Here is an 18,764-nt window from a genome sequence, read left to right on the forward strand (position 1 = left end):
TGGTGTATTAATTTCCTGGGGCTGCTGAAGTAATAGATCACAAACAAGGTTGCTTAAAACAATAGGAATTTATTCCCTCACATCTCTGGCGCTAGAAGTCCAAAATAAAAGTGTCTGCAGGGCCATGTTCCCTCTAACGGATCTAAGCAAAAAATCTTCCCTTGACTCTTCCTAGCTTCTTGTGGTTGTTGGTAATCTTTGGCATTTCTTGTATTAACTCTACAGGCTAGTGGGGTATTAGTGTTTTATATCTCCAATACAATAATGTAGATTTTAAGATAAATAATGTAGCCCTCAGAAATCACTTATATCTTCGACAATTAGGACACTTTATAGGAAAACCAAACTAAAATCGGAGCACCTTTGTGGAATGTAAAAGTCAAACTTCACTGTTAGAGATCCATATTAAAGTAGGGAAGTGTCAAATTTTAAAAGAGTTTAAAATACATAAATAACTGTGTCTCTTCCCTGGAAAAAAAAGAAGGCCTCCTCACTGGCTTATGCAAAGACTCTCCAGGAACAAGATGCCTCCTCCACCCTTGTTTTATATCCTACAGTGTGCTGGGTACCTTAATAAGTATTTCCTCCTCAGGGACTCATGCCCACCTTCTGTCTTGCTTTTTCTCTACCCACCTCTCCCCATGAGCAGATTACATTTTCTTCTACATTAATGACCAAATTAAGAAGATTTAGTTCAGTCTCCCAAGTTAATGTAACATAGGCTCTCCTCTCCAGGTGCTTTGTTGTGATCTGTACAGTAGATGCTTCTTGAGAGAGGTGTCCCTTTCTCCTTTCTGAAACCTTTATTGCAACCCAGATTCTTTGTCTTATGAGACTCTCAAGATCTTCAGGCTTGAAGACGCCAGTGTTTCAGGATTTTCTTTCTACTCCCCTGCCTCCCTTTTCGCCTGACCTTGGTTCTAGCTGAGCCTTGGATTCCATTGCTGCTGATGGAGGGTGCTGCTGTCATCAACCTGCTCCTACTTGCCATTGTTGCACCTTGCTGGGAACTGAGGATCTTACTACCTTTTCTGGAAGACATTCATTTCCTCCTTTTGCTTTCAAAGACTTTCACTTTAGGAAAAAAAAAGTTTTATTTATTTTTTTGAGAGGGAGAGTGCAAACAAGAGAGGGGCAGAGAGAAAGGGGGACAAAGGATCCAGAGTAGGCTCGGCACTGACAGGCTGACAGCAGTGACCATGATGCAGCGCTTGAACTCGTGAACCATGAGGTCACGACCTGAGCCGAAGTCGGATGCTGAACTGACTAAGCCACCCAGGCGACCCCAAGCTGACTTTCCATTATCCTGATCCAGAGAAAAGGACATCTCTAATTTCCTTAACTTTTGACTCCAAAAGTGTCTCTAAACCATAATGATCTTATGATACCAGAAGAGTCAGGGGAGTCTCCTGAATGTATTGCAGAATAGTAGAATTAAACAGTGACAGATGGTTTTTTTGGGTATAATGAGCCACTAAGATGTATTTCATGGAAAATGTTTAGCATCCTGAGTGTAGATTTAAAGCAGGATATAAAAAGAGTTCCACTTAAATATTGGAAAAAACCATAATCTGAATAATGGTGTCTGTGAAGTTCAATTTGAATCAGCCTATTTGAATTTATTAAGTCAGATGATAACCAGATTTCCCTTTCACTTGGTCCGGTTGAATCAGAATCATATAGTTATCCTAATGAAAAGGAAGTCCGTGTTCTATTTACATTCTATCCCTGTTTCAACAGAGAAAAGAAAACACAGGTTAATCATTTGAGATTTATGGTTTATTTATCTATTCCTAAACCTTTGGTTTTTAGATTTGCTTGGAACTATAGAAGAAATCCTGCCGAGAATCCCAGAAGGTATCAGTGTTTGGGCAATGAGTGATTCTGTTCCACGAGGCGTGATTTCACTCAAAGAAAAAATGAGGACGGCATCTGACAAACCTGTGGCACGCAGCCACCATGTTGCCTCAAGCCTTAGGTCTGCTCACGTTTATATCTTTACCTCTGGAACAACAGGTATGATCCCTTTCATCTTGAGAATTAAAAAGAAAGCAACATATTTGCAAAGCAACCGTAGTCACCATGGGTACTCAGCAAACATCTGAAAAAGCATGCATCCAAGAAGTCCTGAGGCTCTTAGATCTTAGAACCCTCAAACCTGGATGAAAAAGTTAATTGCTCTAACCACAACGTGGCAGATTACCCTGTTCACTTGGCCACTGTCTCATTTAGAAAGATTTTCTTCAAACTTGATTCGACGAAGGACTCTGGAATGTCTTAACAGTTTGACCCAACCCAGTTGCTCGGAGTGTGAAATTTGGCCAGCCTCTTTGGCAAGATACCTGGTAGCTTCTCTGTTCCTTAAGATTCCTGATGCATAAAATGAAGAAATTAGCTGAAGTAGTTTCTAATTATCTTACTGGATTCAAAAATCCGTTAGTCTATTTTAAAGGTCTTCTCTATTTTCGTGTACCATGTTAAATCCTAAACACAATCCAGCTATAGCTGTAATTTAAGCACCTATAGCAGGCTCTCCCAGTTTTTCCTTAGGGTCATCGGAACACGTGACAAATAGGAAGTCTTGGAAGCTCTGCATGTTTTGGAGAAGATAGAAAATAGGATCAAGTAACTAAACATTCACACCTTTTTTTTTTTTTTTTTTTTGGTAAAAATAACAACACACCAAAATAAAAAGAATAAACTGCCTAAGAATTCAACAAAATATTAAACTCAGTTGATTCTTAGGAAAAGTTGAATGGTCTTTATGGTAGGCTAAATACACTTTTGCAGTTAGTGTGAAGATGATTGGGTGTTTGAATTAAGTACATTAAAAATACTCTGTTCCTCATTTCCTGGGCACAGGCAGTAATATAAGCAAACTATTATTGCATAAATAGTTTTCTTACATTTTTCTTTTTCTTTCCTCTTCTGTGTATGTGTGTGCCTGTCTCTCTCTCTCTTTTTTAAATTTACTCTTTGGAGGCTAACGATCTCTTACACTGGAAAGTAGGCTGTGCTTTTAACTTCATTTAGAACAGCTTTGATAAATGAACTGGAAAATGCTAATGCGTATCAAATTGTCTGCATACATTTAGTCTGACTTTGGACTTTACAAGAGACAATAAAATTTCAGAAATGATATGTTTTAAAAACTTCCAACAGAAGGTACTTAACCAATCTATCTGTATGGCTGTTTTCTTGCTAAAAACAGAAAGTGACTGGTCTTCCAAACAATCTTCACCACTCCCCCAGCCCAAAGAGAACCTGCCAAAGCCACTAGTAACAATTTTTGTTTTTCAAGATTGAAACCAGATTGTTTAATGCATTTGTACAACAGGCTGAAAGCAAAAGTACTACTAATTTTTATTTTATTTGATACTTATTTGTGTTAAAGTTATAGCACAGAGATGAAAAATTCTAATAGCTTAAGAAATTTTAGAGAAAAGTACCCTGCATGCCCACCCCCCCCCCCAACCCCTGCCGCCTCAATTTCTCCTTCCCCAAACCAAATGCATTCAGTATTTTTAGATCTTTCTTTTTAGGAATCACCTCCATTTCTCTAAACAAAACAGGTATCTTACTGGATGTTTAGTAGATTCTTACTGAAAAGTATCTACTGATTTCCCATGATGGAAATGAGGATTTGCCTTCCATCACCAGCCACTCTTTCTCACCATTTATTTCTTTCTCTCTGGTGCAGACACTTTCTTTCCCCAACATCCTGCAAATGTGTCATCATTAATTTTGACTGGATTGGTATCAGTATCATAACTTAGTAAACACTATTATCTCCTTTTGTGTAAGATTTCCCCCCAACCTGGACTTAAACATTATTGTTTCTGTTTGCTTGCTTACTTAGTTATCTATACACCTATCACTCATATTCACCCCTTTGTCAAAAAGAGAGCTCACCTTTGATATTGAAAACGTAGTCTGTATGTTGTCAAGCATGTGTTCTTGGCCACCTTTTGCCTGGAGCCTCCCTATGATTTCAGTCTCAATCCCTTGCTCTCTGACCATCCTGGGTTTATTTGTCACCATTGTCCTGGGAATTCCCTTCAGTTCTTTTTTTCTGATTCCCCAATTCCTAGATCCTAAATTAGTTTCCTCAGTTCACTGCCCCGCTTCCAGTAGCTATCTGCTAAGGAGTATTTAGGAGATGAATGGTTAAGTCCTCACATCCAGCAATGTCTTATTTTCTACCCTTCTACTTAGCCATGTAGTATTCTAGGTTAGAAGAAAATTTCTATGCCAGGGTTTGAGGACATGGCTCCATGTTCTGACTTCCAGGACACATAGTGAGACATCATTTCTTTTCTGATTTCTTTGCCTTTACATCCAAGCTGGTGTTGTTTTTCTCTTTGGGGGGGATTTTTATTATCTCCTGTGAATCTTCAGTGGTCCCGAATGAGGTGATGACTTATACTGGGCCTGGTCTTACTTATCCATTTTGCTGGGAAATTTATAGGCCTTTTCTGTCTGGAAACTCATGTCTTACAAGTCTAGGTACTTGGAAATTAAAGAGAAAAAAGTTCTCTGTCCCCTTCTGTTTCCTTTTTTATTGCTATTCTTTCTGCCCATGTACTCCTTCTATTATATTTGTTTGTTTATTCTTTTGTCTTTGAAACTGTAACTTCTTTTTTTTTTTTTTTTTTCAACGTTTATTTATTTTTGGGACAGAGAGAGACAGAGCATGAACGGGGGAAGGGAGGGGCAGAGAGAGAGGGAGACACAGAATCGGAAACAGGCTCCAGGCTCTGAGCCATCAGCCCAGAGCCCGACGCGGGGCTCGAACTCACGGACCGCGAGATCGTGACCTGGCTGAAGTCGGACGCTTAACCGACTGCGCCACCCAGGCGCCCCTGAAACTGTAACTTCTTAAAGATTGGTCCTCCTGGACTGAGTAATTAATTTTCTAATCTTTTTTATCCCATTTTCCTTCTCTTACTTTTCATCTACTTTTTGAGAGATTTATCTTCCAAACCTCTATTCTCTGAAAATGCCTCTTTTTTCCACCATGTTATTTTTGTGTTATTATTTATTATCCCGTATCTCTCAGAATATTAGCAATAATTTTTTTGAAAATTTCTCCTCTCTACCTAGTCTCTATTTTTGCCAACATCCTTTTATCTTTTGGTTTGTTTTGGTCTCTGTCCTTTATCCTAGAGGATTTCCTTAAATATTCACTTCATATTGAAAATGCATACAAAGAAACACACATAAAACCCCCCAAAACAAATCCTGACTAGAGGCTCTGTGTGCCTGAGTGGAATTTATGGACTGTTTGGTTTCATCGTAAAGGACATTTTGTCAGGGAATTCATGACTGTCAGTGTCTTTCAGTTTGTTACTTGCGGATGATTCAGATTCCTCAGACAGGATTCTCAAAGGGTGAAACGAGTCAAATGTGAAAGGGAGCTGAAGGCAAAGGCAGACTTTCTTTTTTTATTCCCCTTATTTGCTCAGTATTTCTTCTTCCCGTGGTTTCCGGGGGCTTCTCTTTTCCGGAGGGTAAATCTCATAATTTCTACCAGAATAGTGGAAGCAGTCTGGGGCTATAATTTTGTATTATTTTTTGAATTGTAAAACAAATATCAAGAAGCATTTATTGACATTCTTCTAAAATTGGTTTGTGAATGATCTTACACAGGGAGTGTTCTACAAATGTCATCCCCTTTTCACTTAAAGTCTAAGCAATGTGGGGTCCTCTTATAAAGAACAGAGCAGAGCAATGTACAGAACTGGTCACAGATATCACGATTTAATAATATAATGCTATCGAAGAGTCTGACAAAACCATATGGAGCCTCCTTGAAGATTTAATTAATATTTTTTATAAAAGGCATCTCTCTCTAACACAAAATGTTGCTTTTGCAACTCAAAATCTTGTGCTGAATTAAGTGACTGTAACGGTAATAAATATGATCATTTATATTAGTATGCCATTTGATGTCATAAAAGTCACTTGATTCTCACACAATAAAGTCTTAGGATGTTGATAATGAAGAAGGTGTTGATGCAAGTTAGGAAGTGATATAGAAAGTGGGCTTTGACAACAGGCACATGAAAAGATGTTCAACGTCACTCCTTATCAGGGAAATACAAATCAAAACCACACTCAGATATCACCTCACGCCAGTCAGAGTGGCCAAAATGAACAAATCAGGAGACTATAGATGCTGGAGAGGATGTGGAGAAATGGGAACCCTCTTGCACTGTTGGTGGGAATGCAAATTGGTGCAGCCGCTCTGGAAAGCAGTGTGGAGGTTCCTCAGAAAATTAAAAATAGACCTACCCTATGACCCAGCAATAGCACTGCTAGGAATTTACCCAAGGGATACAGGAGTGCTGATGCCTAGGGGCACTTGTACCCCAGTGTTTATAGCAGCACTCTCAACAATAGCCAAATTATGGAAAGAGCCTAAATGTCCATCAACTGATGAATGGATAAAGAAATTGTGGCTTATATACACAATGGAATACTACGTGACAGTGAGAAAAAATGAAATATGGCCTTTTGTAGCAACGTGGATGGAACTGGAGAGTGTTATGCTAAGTGAAATAAGCCATACAGAGAAAGACAGATACCATATGGTTTCACTCTTATGTGGATCCTGAGAAACTTAACAGAAACCCATGGGGGAGGGGAAGGAAAAAAAAAAAAAAAGAGGTTAGAGTGGGAGAGAGTCAAAGCATAAGAGACTGTTAAAAACTGAGAACAAACTGAGGGTTGATGGGGGGTGGGAGGGAGGGGAGGGTGGGTGATGGGTATTGAGGAGGGCACCTTTTGGGATGAGCACTGGGTGTTGTATGGAAACCAATTTGACAATAAATTTCATATTAAAAAAAAAAGTGGGCTTTGAAAAAGTGATGGAGAGAGAATCTTCTCACAAGCCCTTTTGGCGGGTTATAAGGAAGCCTGTCAGCTGGTATTAAACATTTCCTATCCATTCTTACCACTGCCAAGTTCTGTTTGCCCAAGGTCACCAAAATAATATATTCCTGGATCTGAGCAGACACAGTCTGTCTCCAAGTGAGAAAAAGATTGAGTTCAGTTTTGATGGCATTCATGTTTCTTTGACATAAGTGATAATGTGATATTTTAATGAACAAAGGTTGAGAATTATATAGATTCCCTTTTCTATAACATTGACATCATGGTTTCTTAAATAGAACTTCTATAAAGCTCCTTGTTTATAGTTCCATATTTATCTTCCATTTCAATAGGGTGCCTGCTAATCAAATTTCTGAGCCTTTCTGGGATTCTGTGGGGGCAGATCAGCTTTCCTCAAGGTTTGTCTCCTGTGTCAGCTTTTTGGGTCTGCTGTGTACACAGCTGTCCTTCTGCTTTTCCAAAATTTGGTTGTTTTCATCTGTAATTCCATTCTTTTTGCCTTGAGTGTATGTGTTCTATCTGCCAACATCTAGTTCTCTTTTTTTTTTTAATTTTTTTTTCAACGTTTATTTATTTTTGGGACAGAGAGAGACAGAGCATGAACGGGGGAGGGGCAGAGAGAGAGGGAGACACAGAATCGGAAACAGGCTCCAGGCTCTGAGCCATCAGCCCGGAGCCGACGCGGGGCTCGAACTCACGGACCGCGAGATCGTGACCTGGCTGAAGTCGGACGCTTAACCGACTGCGCCACCCAGGCGCCCCCAACATCTAGTTCTCTTATTGTTCACTGGGCTTGGTTAGGTAGCTTCAGGAATCTCTAGGAAAGCTGTTTAAGCCTGGACAGAGGAGCCATTGGTTTGACTGTTCCTAAGAAGGGGGGGGAAGAAGAAAACGAGCTCACTGCCTGCCACACTATGCCTGGAAGCCAGTGGCTAGCACCATCTCAATCTCTCTGTCCTTTGTCTCTCCTTTTCCTTGACCTAATGGATTTTTTCATTTTTCTAAAACTATCCCAGAATTCCTTAAATTATTTATTCCTACCTCTGAATTGGATCATCTCTCCCTTCTTTATCCTCCTAATCCTCAACTCACTGGACACAGCTTCCCTCCCACCTTTATGCCTGGACCTCCTCCTGGACCTGTGAGGAGTTCCAATGCTAGGGATTCATAGAAGGTTAGGAGAGCAGAGGACTTTGGAGACCATATTAGGTATCTTTTCTCCACGTCTGTTGTACAGCATATCCCTTCACAACTTAAAAAAAATGAAATAAAAATCAAAAAGGGACTTTATGACCACATAAGTTTGAGAAACACCATAACAAAAATATCAACGTTTCTGCACCATTGGCTCCACAAGGGCTTTAATATGTTAATGTGCTTTCTAACTCTTTAAAGGCAGGACTTTAAAATGCTGTTGTAACAAACTTTATTCTCCTATATCTTTTTTCCTTCTTTCCAACTTTAACCTCCATCAAGTTTTGATCACTTTCATTTCCTGGACAAGTTCATAATTGGTCTCTTATCAAAAAATCTAACTGAATACTTTGGATGGCTTATAATACATTAACAAGGTCATTATCACTTAAAGCTAACCAGATTAGGAAGGGAAACATGGCTAATTAGTTTACTAGTGTGCTTTGAAGGAGGTACCTAAGCTCACAGGAAACATCTAGATAAAGCATCCTTATTTTTGGTCACAACCCCAAGTAAAAAGCTACTTTTAAACCTGGGTTGCCATGAAATCAGGAACAGTGTGGGAAGTAGGGAATATAGTGACTGAAGGACCATGGGTGGGAACTTCTTGGAAGCAGAAAACACATAAATGCTTGATCCTCTGGATGAAGAAGAGAAAGGCATTGAATTATCAAAAGCCAAAGATGGAGCTAGTCTCACCCAATGGGTTTAACAAGAAAATTTGGAGAGATTCCCCATGCATGAGGAGGACAACAAACTTCTATGGTGTGAGATGCCAAGCTATCAGGAAGAGCCAGAGAGATTTCTTTTAAAAAAAAAATTAGTAAATTTTAGTTAGGATAAAATCCAAGACAATGCCAGCTTTGCATATGAGATCAATTATCTTCCATTTTAGTAGACATGGAGCACAAAGCTTGTCAGAAAATGTCAAAGCAGGTGAGGCAACAGCGTGGACTTGAGGTTCACCTGGGTAAAATGTCTAGGAGTCATTGAAGCCTCTGGTTCATAGCTCTATGTGCTGCTGTGACCAGAAACCCCATGAGAATGTTGGCTTTTTATCAGTGAATGTGTTGAATCAGAGGAAAGAATGATGTCCTACTGTTAGTAAGATGGTACCCCAGTTGACTGTGCAACGTGTAAATAATTTTGGTTACTATACAAAGCACTGAATATACGATGAAATCAGAGAAGGCCTACCAGAGCAAACTGGAGTTTAGTTTGTATGCAATAGGTAGTGCTCGTTGTCTCAGTGAGATATATGTTGGGAGATAGAAATAGCACCATGAGTCAAATCTCAGTTGGAAGATCAAGTATCATTTCAAAGAGGTTGAGCCAAAACAGGTAAAAATGATCAGTAGTAGGAGGTCCAGGAGAAAGTACCAGCCATAGGGCATTACATGGGGCCAGAGAATACCTAGAGAAGCATGTAGTGGGCAGTAGGAGATTTTGGCTATAAAATTCGAACATCAGACATGGGAGTGTATTTTATTTTATAACTTATTTTTATTGAATAAATTCTATGTGTAGCATTGTAAATTTAAAGTATATAATGTGTTACTTTGAAACATTTATATAATATCTCTATATAGTGATATTTAGCATATCACATAATTATAGTACAATTTTACTGTTATATTCCTTGTACTATACCTTAGATTTCTACAGCTTATTGACTATTCCTTAAAAGTTTGTACCTTTAAACACCATCACTTTTATCCCCCCCCCCCACACACACACCCATCCTTTGGCAACATTTTACTCTCTGGTTTTTGCAGGCTTAACATTTTTAGATCCCATATATAAGTGACATCATACAGCACTTGTCTTTCTCTTTCTGACTTATCTCACGTAGCATAATGTGCTCCCAGTCTATCCATGTTGTCTCAAATGGGAGAATAGCTTTCTTTTTAATGACTGAGTAATATCCCACTGTGTATATGGACCACATCTTTTTTTATCCATTGATGGGCATTTGGGTTGTTTCCCTATCTTGACTATTATGAATAATGCTGTGATAAACATGGAAGAGCAGATTATCTGATTGAAATCACATTTTGATTTCCTTTGGGTATATATCCAGAAGTAGAATTGGACTGTGTGGTAAATCTGTTCTTTAATTTTTTGAAGAAGCTCCATATTGTTTTCCATAGTGTTGAGTCCAACTTACACTCCACAAGCAATGTATAAATATTCCCTTTTGACTGCATCTTTGCCAGAATCTGTTGTCTCTTGTCTTCTTGGCTGTAGCCATTCTAACACGTGTGAGGTGATATCTCACTGTGGTTTTGATTTGCATTTCCCTGGTGATTAGTGATGTTGCATATCTTTTCAGGTATCTGGCCATTTTGATGTACATTTTGGAGAACTGTCTATTAGTTTTTCTTCCCAGTTTTTAATTGTATTTTTTTTCTGTTACTGAGTTGATTTACTTCTTTACATATTTTGAATATTAACTCCTTATCTGATATATGGTTTGCAGAAATTTTCTACCATTCTATAGGTGTCTTTTTATTTGGCTGTGGTTTTTTTTGTTTTGTTTTGTTTTGTTTTGTTTTTTGTTTTTTTGGTTTTTTGGTTTTTTTTTTTTTTTTGCTGTAAAGAAGCTTTTGAGTTTGATGTAATCCCATTTGTTGAATTTTCTTTTATTGTTTATGCTTTTGGTATCATGTTAAAAAAATTAATGCCAAGAGCAATATCAACAAGCTTCTTCCATATATTTTCTTTTAGGAGTTTTATTGTATTAGGTCTTATGTTTAAGTCTTTGATACATGGTGAGTTCATTTTTTTTATGGTGTGAGATAGAGGTCCAATTTCATTGTTCTATATGTTGTTAACACCTTTTTAAGTTTATTTATTTTGAGAGAGAGAGAGAGAGCAAGCATGTGGATGGACAGAGAGAGGGGAGAGAGAACATTCTAAGCCTGATGTGGGGCTCGATCTCATGAACTGCAAGATCATGAACTGAACTGAAATCAAGAGGCTGACACTTAACTGACTGAGCCACCTCGGTGCCCCTCATTGTTCTACGTATGTTTTTCTAGTATTCCCAGCATCATTTGTTGAGGAGACTACCTTTTACCCACTAGGTATTCTTGGCTTCCTGGTCAAATATTAGTTGACCATATATGCCAGGGTTTAATTCTGGGCTCTCCATTCTGTTCCATTAGTAGACATACCTATTTTTGTGCCAGTGCCTACTGTGTTTATTACTGTGGCTTTGTAGTATAGTTTGAAATTCAGAAGCATGATACCTCTGTCTTTGTTCTTTTTTTCTCAGTATTACATTGGCTCTTTGGGGTCTTTTGTGGTTCCACACAAATTTTCAGATTGTTTCCTATATTTCTGTGAAGAATGCCTTTGGTACTTTGATGGTGATTGCTTTGAATCTGTAGATGGCTTTAAGTAGTTTGGCAATTCTTATAATATTAATTCTTCCGATCCATGAACATGGGATGTCTTTCTATTTGTGTCTTCTTTAATTTCTTTTAGCAAAGTTTTATAGTTTTCATTGTACAGATCTTTTATTTTCTTGAGTATATTTATTCCTATGTATTTTATTTTTTTTGATGCTATTGTCAATGGGATGGTTTTCTTTCTTTTTCAGATGAGTCATCATTAGTGTAAAGGAACACAATTAATTTCTATATGTTGATTTTGTGTCCTGACCTTTCACTGAAACTGTTGATCAATTCCAATAGTCTTTTGCCTAATTCTTTGGGATTTTCTCTCTATATAGGATAATATCATCAGCAAATAATCACAGTTTTACTTCTTTCTTTCCTATTTGGAGAACATTTGTTTCTTTACCTTGCCTAATTGCTCTTGCTAGGATTTCCAGTAATATATTAAATAGGAATTATAATAGTAGGCATCCTTTGCCTTGTCCTTGATCTTATTAGGAGTGTTTTCAGTTTCTCTCTGTTGAACTGTCAGACTGTCATATATGGCCTTTATTATGTTGAGGTATATTCCTTCAATACACAGTCCGTTAAAGGTTTTTATTAAAAGAGGATGTTTATTATCAAATGCTTTTCTTCTAGGTCTCTTGAAATGATCATGTGATTTTTTAGGTTTCATCTGATTGATGTGATGTGTTATATTTATTGATTTGCCTATGTTGAATCATCCTTGGATCCCAGGGATAAATCCCACTTGGTCATGGTGTATCATGCTTTTAATGTGTTCTAGAATTTGATTTGCTAATATTGAGAATTGTTGCATCTGTTTTAATCAGGGATATTGGTTACTATTTTTTTTTCTTGTATTTTTATCTGGTTTTGGTATCAAAGTAATGCTGATCTTGTACAGTGCATTTGGAAGTGTTGCTTCCTTGTCAGTATTTTCTTCAAATGTTTGGTAGAAGTCTCCAGTGAAGGAGCTGGTCCTGGAGATTTCACTTTGGGGAGTTTTTGGTTTTTTTATACTCAGTCTTTTTACTCATTATTGATCTGTTACGATTTCCTATTTCTTCCTGATTGAGTCTTGGTACGTTGTGTGCTTCTAGCAATGTATCCATCGCTTCTATGTTATGTAATTTGTTGGCATATAATTGTTCATATTAGTCTCTCATGATCCTTTTTATTTCTGTAGTGTCAGTTGTAATGTCTTCTCTTTTGTTTCTAATTTTATTTATTTGATTCTTCTCTCTTCTCTAGTCTACCAATTTTGTTGAACTTTTTAAAGAACTAGCTTTTAGTTTTGTTGATTTTTTTTTATTGTTTATTTTGGTTTGTATTTCTCTGATCCTCATTATTTCCTTCCTTCTGCTAACTTTGGGCTTAATTTTTCCTTTTACTAGCTCCTTGAGGTATAAAGTTAGGTTACTTGAGACCTTTCTAATTACTTAATGTAGGTATTTATAGCTATAAACTTTCTTCTAAGAACTGCTATTGCTGCATCCCACAATATTTGTTATGTTGTGTTTTCTTTTCTTTGGTTTTGAGATACATTTTTTATTTCCCTTTTGATTTCTTCTTTGACTCAATGGATGTTTAGAAGTGTGTTGTTTAGCCTCCACCATTTGTAGATTTCATTTTCCCTTGTTGCAGATTTCCAGTTTCATACCATTCTGGTCAGAGAAGATAATTGGTATGATTTCATTCTTCTTAAATTTGCTAAGATCTGTTTTGTGATCTACCCTGGAGACTTTTGCATTGCATTTGAGAAGAATATGTATTTTGCTGCTGCTGGATGGAATGTTCTGTTTATATCTATTAGGCCCATTTGTTCTAAAATGTGGTTCAATTCCAGTGTTTCCCTGTTGATTTTCTTACTGAATGATCTACCTATTGTTGATAGTGGGGTATTGAAGTCCCCTACAATTGCTTCTTGGTCTTTTGGTTAAGATCAAATGTGAAGTCCCCTACAATTATTATATTGTCTATTTCTCCCTTAAGATCTGTTATTAGTTGCTTAATACATTTTGATGCTCAGGTGTGGAGAACATATAATGACAATCATCGTATCTTCTTGCTGTATTGACCCCTTACTGTATAATGACCTTTTCTCTCTTATTACTCATTTAGCTTGAAGTCTGTTTTGTTATATAAATATTGCTATGCCTGCCACCCTTTCATTTCCATTTGCTTGGAATATCATCTTTCATCCTTTGATTATGAACCTATGTGTGTCTTTAGAGCTGAAATAGTCTCCTATAGGCAGCATATAGTTGAGTCTTGTTTGTTTTAACCTATGCAGCCACACTGTGCCTTTTGACTTATGAGTACAATCTGTTTACATTCAGGGTGATTATTGATATGCAAAGATTTACTACAGTCATTTTATCTTTTGACTTCTGGGTATTTTGTGTTCCCATTGTTTCATTTCCCTTCCCTTTATGTCTTTCTTTGGAAGTTGGTGGTTTTCCATGCTGGTTTGCTCAGTCCCCCCTTTTTATGCTTAATGTCTCTGCTCTAGATTTTTGCTTTGTGGTTACCAAGCATTTACATAAAATATCTTAGATAAAATAGTTCTTATTCTGCTGATAGCGATTTATCTTCATTCACCTATAAAGTTTCTGTCTTTTTATTCTTACCCTTTTATATTTTTGATGTCATAAGTTATCTCTTTTTTATGCTGTGATTTTATTACCAAGTTGTAGTAGCTAGTTATTATTATTTTTTTAATGTTTATTTTTGAGAGAGAGAAAGAGTGAGCACAGTACGGGTAGAGAGAGAGGGAGACACAGAATCGAAATCAGGCTCCAGGCTCTGAGGCATCAGCACAGAGCCGGATGCAGGACTCGAACCCACCAACTGCGAGATTATGACCTGAGCTGAAGTCGGATGCTTAACCGACCGAGCCACCCAGGCGCCCCAGGAGCTAATTTTAATGCTATTTTCCTTTATCCTTTATGTTATAATTAGGAGTTTATTATAATATTATAAAAAAGAGTTACAGTATTCTAGTTCTGACTACTTAGCGACTTAATCAGAGTTTTGTGTATTTTTGTCTTTTTGTTTCAGCTCAGAGAGCTCCTTTCAATATTTCGTGTGGTGGTGAACTCCCTCAGTTTTGTTTGGGAAAGCCTTTATTTCTGCTTCATTTCTGAAAGAACTTTGCCAGATGGATTATTGTTGGCTGGCAGTTTTTATCTTCCAATATCTTCCAATATTTGAATATTACATTCCATTCTTTCCTGGCCTGTAGAATTTTTGCTGAGAAATCTGATGATAGCCTAATGGGGGTACCGTTGTAGACTGTTGTCTTTTTTTCCCCCTGGCTACCTTTATCATTCTTTCATTATCATTGGCTTTTGACAGGTTAATATAATGTGTCTTGGAAAAGATCTTTTGCATTGAAATACTAAGGTATTCTATTAGCTTCATGGACTTGTATATACCCAGTTCCTTCCCCAGGTATGGTAAGTTCTCAGCTATTATTTCTTTAAATATTCATTCTGCCCCCTTCTCCCTCTCATCTCCTTCTGGGGTACCCATTATTCTTGTGTTGGCTTTTCTAATGGAATCAGATAGTTCTCATAGGTTTTCTTCACTTTTTAAAAATCTTACTTTTTATCTACTCTTACACCTGAATCATCTCTATACTTTTATCTTCCACCTAGTTAATATTCTCTTCCATATGATCTGGTCTATTTCCAGTGAATTCTAATGCATCTTTCATCTCATATATTGAATTCTTCAGCTCCAGAACTGGTAAAGTACTCCTATTCATTAATTTTATCCCTGAGATCATCATATCGTCTTTCTGAGTTTTCTTGTAGGTCATTGAACTTCTTCATGATAGATATTTTAAATTCCATACCAGTTAGATTCCATTATTCCATATTTTGAGGTTCTGTTCATGAAATATTGTCATTTTCTTTTTGTTATACTGTATTACCCTGATTTTTCTCGATGTTTGATGAAAAGTGCCTCTGGCACCGTATTTAAAGTGGCAAACACTTTTCTTACATAGGCAAGGTGGGTTTTTTGGTAAATATTTTAAGTAATGCTTTACACCAATGTGGGGCTCCAAGCCACATACCAGAGATCAAGGGTCTCCATCTACTGAGTCAGCCAGGTCTCCCAGGCAAGGTTTTGTTTTCTTTGATACAAACAGTTGAAAACAAAGGTAGTTAGGAGCCTTCCTTTTGTTTTCCAGAAGGTGGCGCTATAGCACCAGTTCTTGGTTTCTCTTTCTGGAGCTGGCAGCACTTAAAAAAGGCAGAGTGGTGGGGGCCTGGGGGTCTACTTAGCGCTTGGGGCTTTGGGTGTGCCTCTGCCCTTGTAGGGGGAATCATCAAGCGTTGGGAGGAAGGGTGTCATAGAGATCTATGGGTGGTCCTCTTGAGTCCTGGGGCAACCAGTAGGAGTCCCTTTGCTTCACTTCTCTTTGTCTGCCTCTTTGACTTTCCTTTCCCTCCCCTCAGTCACTGTGGTCACTCCTGAGAGAGAGCAACTGGTCCTTCCAGCGGCAGCACATGTGGCGAGGCCAATTCACCACTCATTCACCTTCACCTTGGATCTCCTCCGCCACAAGGGTCATGCTGGCCTGCTCTTTGGCCAGCTACCTCATTCTCTGCCTCCACGGCTCCAGTGCCACTTCCCTCTCTCTGTCATTGCCTCTGGGGTCCAGTTCAGCCATGATCGTATCCACCAGTGGATGGATCTCTGGGTGCCTTCGTGAGCTATGCCGCGGCACTTTTGGAGGGAGATAGTTATCCATGTCCCCTTAGTTGTATATCAGAGGGAAGAGAAACAAGGACTGACTCACACAGCCTCGCAGCTGACATCACTGTAGGGGTATATTTTAGTATAAGACTTCAAGGCAAGCTGAAAATAATAAGGAAGTACTTCCGTTTGGGAAACACATTGTGAAATTTAGGACTCCATTTCTAGAAGTGGGAAATCAAGTCCACCTAGGTGCAGCAGTAAGTTTGTAGAGCCACTGACATTAGTGACCTGCCTTTGACAGATAGTGAGTAGGACTGTATCAGTATGTGGGGTAGAGAAAAAGGCTGTACTTCTGGCTCTACTATCTGCTGCTCTTCACTTTAAATCCTGTTATTTGCTTATTCCTGTGGCTTTTCTGACGTTGGTTTCCACTTGCATCTCTGGAACAACAAATGATACTCCTTGTCACCGTTGCGTTTTGTGAAGTGAAGTAACTTTATTGGTGAGGTAGATTTGGGCTGGGACCCTCTGAGTGAAGACATTCCAAAAATAATAGAACTCTTTGAAGTGACACAAAATAGGACTAAAGTAGCATTTAATCTAACAAATGAATTTAAGAGAGGGTACTTATCATTGTGAAAACAAGTTGTGTCCCATGCTAAGGAACTGTATGTTGAAACATGAAATTGCTGATAGTCAATCTCAAATAAGCCAATTTCATATTACATTATATACTAACTGGATGAATTTATTATGCTGGCATTGTAATCCAAAAGACTATAACGATATGGAAAATAAAAAAAAGTAAGCAAAACGTTTTATATATTAATCACAACTACAAATGTTTTTAAGAAACCCATTGTACATAGAAGAAGACTGGAAGGGAAAAAGAAAGTGATCGATGTTTGGCTCATGAATGTTTAGAACTGTTTCAACATTATGTATTACTGAATCTGATATTCTATAATGATCTTAATTCAGGACATATGAAACATGATAAAACTACTGGTTCTTGAGACAGAATCTTGGAATTAGAATTGCTCACTAGAAAATTTCTATTTTAAGTATAATTTAGATTTATGTTGTGATTTGCCTCATTTTGGGTGTACATTTTCGGATTTGGGACATTTTTGTCATTGTTGTAGCAGCTGTGGCTCTTTGAAGTTTATGGCATCCCAAACTCTATATAATTTGAGTTTTGATTCTTCTGGGTAGATCCAAGATTCTAGGAACTAAGTACAGTGGCAGTTCACATTTGCATGGTCCCTATAAAGCACATGTAATATTTTGATGTATTTTGTCTCAGTTGCCACTGTAGTTGATACCAGCATAAACTTTCTGTTACATATATTTCTTTTCTTGTCTTCCAGGGCTACCAAAAGCAGCTGTGATCACTCAGATGCAGACTTTAAAGGGCTCTGCTGGCTTGTGGGCTTTTGGTTGTACTGCTAATGACATCATTTATATAACCCTTCCCCTGTATCATAGTTCAGGAGCTCTTCTGGGAATTGGTGGATGTATTGAGTTAGGTAAGTTTTTATTTTATGTCTGGTAAGTTTTCAAAATGCCTATTAATTGTAACTTGTGTTAAAGTTTGAAACTCTATCAGTAGAATTCAGAGTGATTGTGTGCTTATTATATAATTAAAACAGTACGTTTATTAAAAGGACATAATTTCATGGCATAGTGTTATATTCCTGAAACTGGAAAGACCAGTGCCTTGGAAATTTGGCCTTGTGGTTGGAGCTGACTGTTGAGTGGGCTTCCGTCTCCATGCGGTCACTCATCCTTGGATGATCTACCCTGGCCTCCTTAGATGGTACTAGGAGCCTTCCACAAGGGTGAATGTGGAAGCTGCATGGCTTTAAAGGCTTACCCTCAGAAATCACTTAGATAATTTCACCTGTATTTTGATGATCAAAGCCAGTCCAGATTCAAGATTTGAGAGGTGGGGAAATAGACCCTACCCCTTGAAGGGAAGAGTGGCAAATGCACAGTGCAAAGGTAAGTGTATAGAAGGAATTGTTGAGCCTGTCTTTGAAGACAAGGTACCCGGGCATCCAGTAACTCAGTTGGTAGAATTTGTGACTCAGTAGATTTCATTCATAAACATGCTCAGATTATGTGTCTGGCCCTGAAATAGTACTTAACTATAGTTATGTGTGTGTTTATATGTCACAGTGTATATGTTTGAACTACAATAAAGTAACTTTATGGAGGAGCATATTTAGACTATGATCAGTGTCCAAAATAAATAAAGATGAGGGTCAAGACATTAGCATTTTCCTTGGAAAAAAGTCATATGGTTTACATTGTTGTGAAAATCAGGTCGTTACAGTTAAATTCTGCAGCCATCAGTGAACTTGTTTTTGGTACCGTGTTACCAATTCTACCTTACTAACTCTCAACCTTGGAAATACTAAGGCTCCTTTAAGGTTTTAAAAGTAAATAAGATGTACATATTCAAGGTCAAAAGTAAATGAATATTGTTGATCCCTGTGGAGAAGACTAACCCTTATTGGTAGTCATCCTCTAACGCTTGCAACTCCCTAAGCATTTTGA

At 37.9% G+C, this 18,764-nt stretch overlaps 1 protein-coding gene across 1 annotated transcript in view; it reads left to right on the forward strand.

Moving 5' to 3' along the window:
- The window catches only part of SLC27A6 (solute carrier family 27 member 6), a 75,447-nt gene that overhangs the window by 17,558 nt on the left and 39,125 nt on the right, over positions 1-18,764 (forward strand). Inside the window, exons 2-3 of the mRNA XM_047084176.1 lie at positions 1,813-2,016; positions 17,573-17,731. Coding sequence (XP_046940132.1) covers positions 1,813-2,016; positions 17,573-17,731 — 363 coding nt within the window. The remainder of the gene's footprint in view (positions 1-1,812; positions 2,017-17,572; positions 17,732-18,764) is intronic.

Source organism: Lynx rufus, unplaced genomic scaffold (assembly GCF_022079265.1).
Source record: "Lynx rufus isolate CCGP_SWC_20201006 ecotype Redwood Valley unplaced genomic scaffold, mLynRuf1.p SCAF_1, whole genome shotgun sequence".
In the NCBI taxonomy this organism is placed as follows: Eukaryota; Metazoa; Chordata; class Mammalia; order Carnivora; family Felidae; genus Lynx; species Lynx rufus.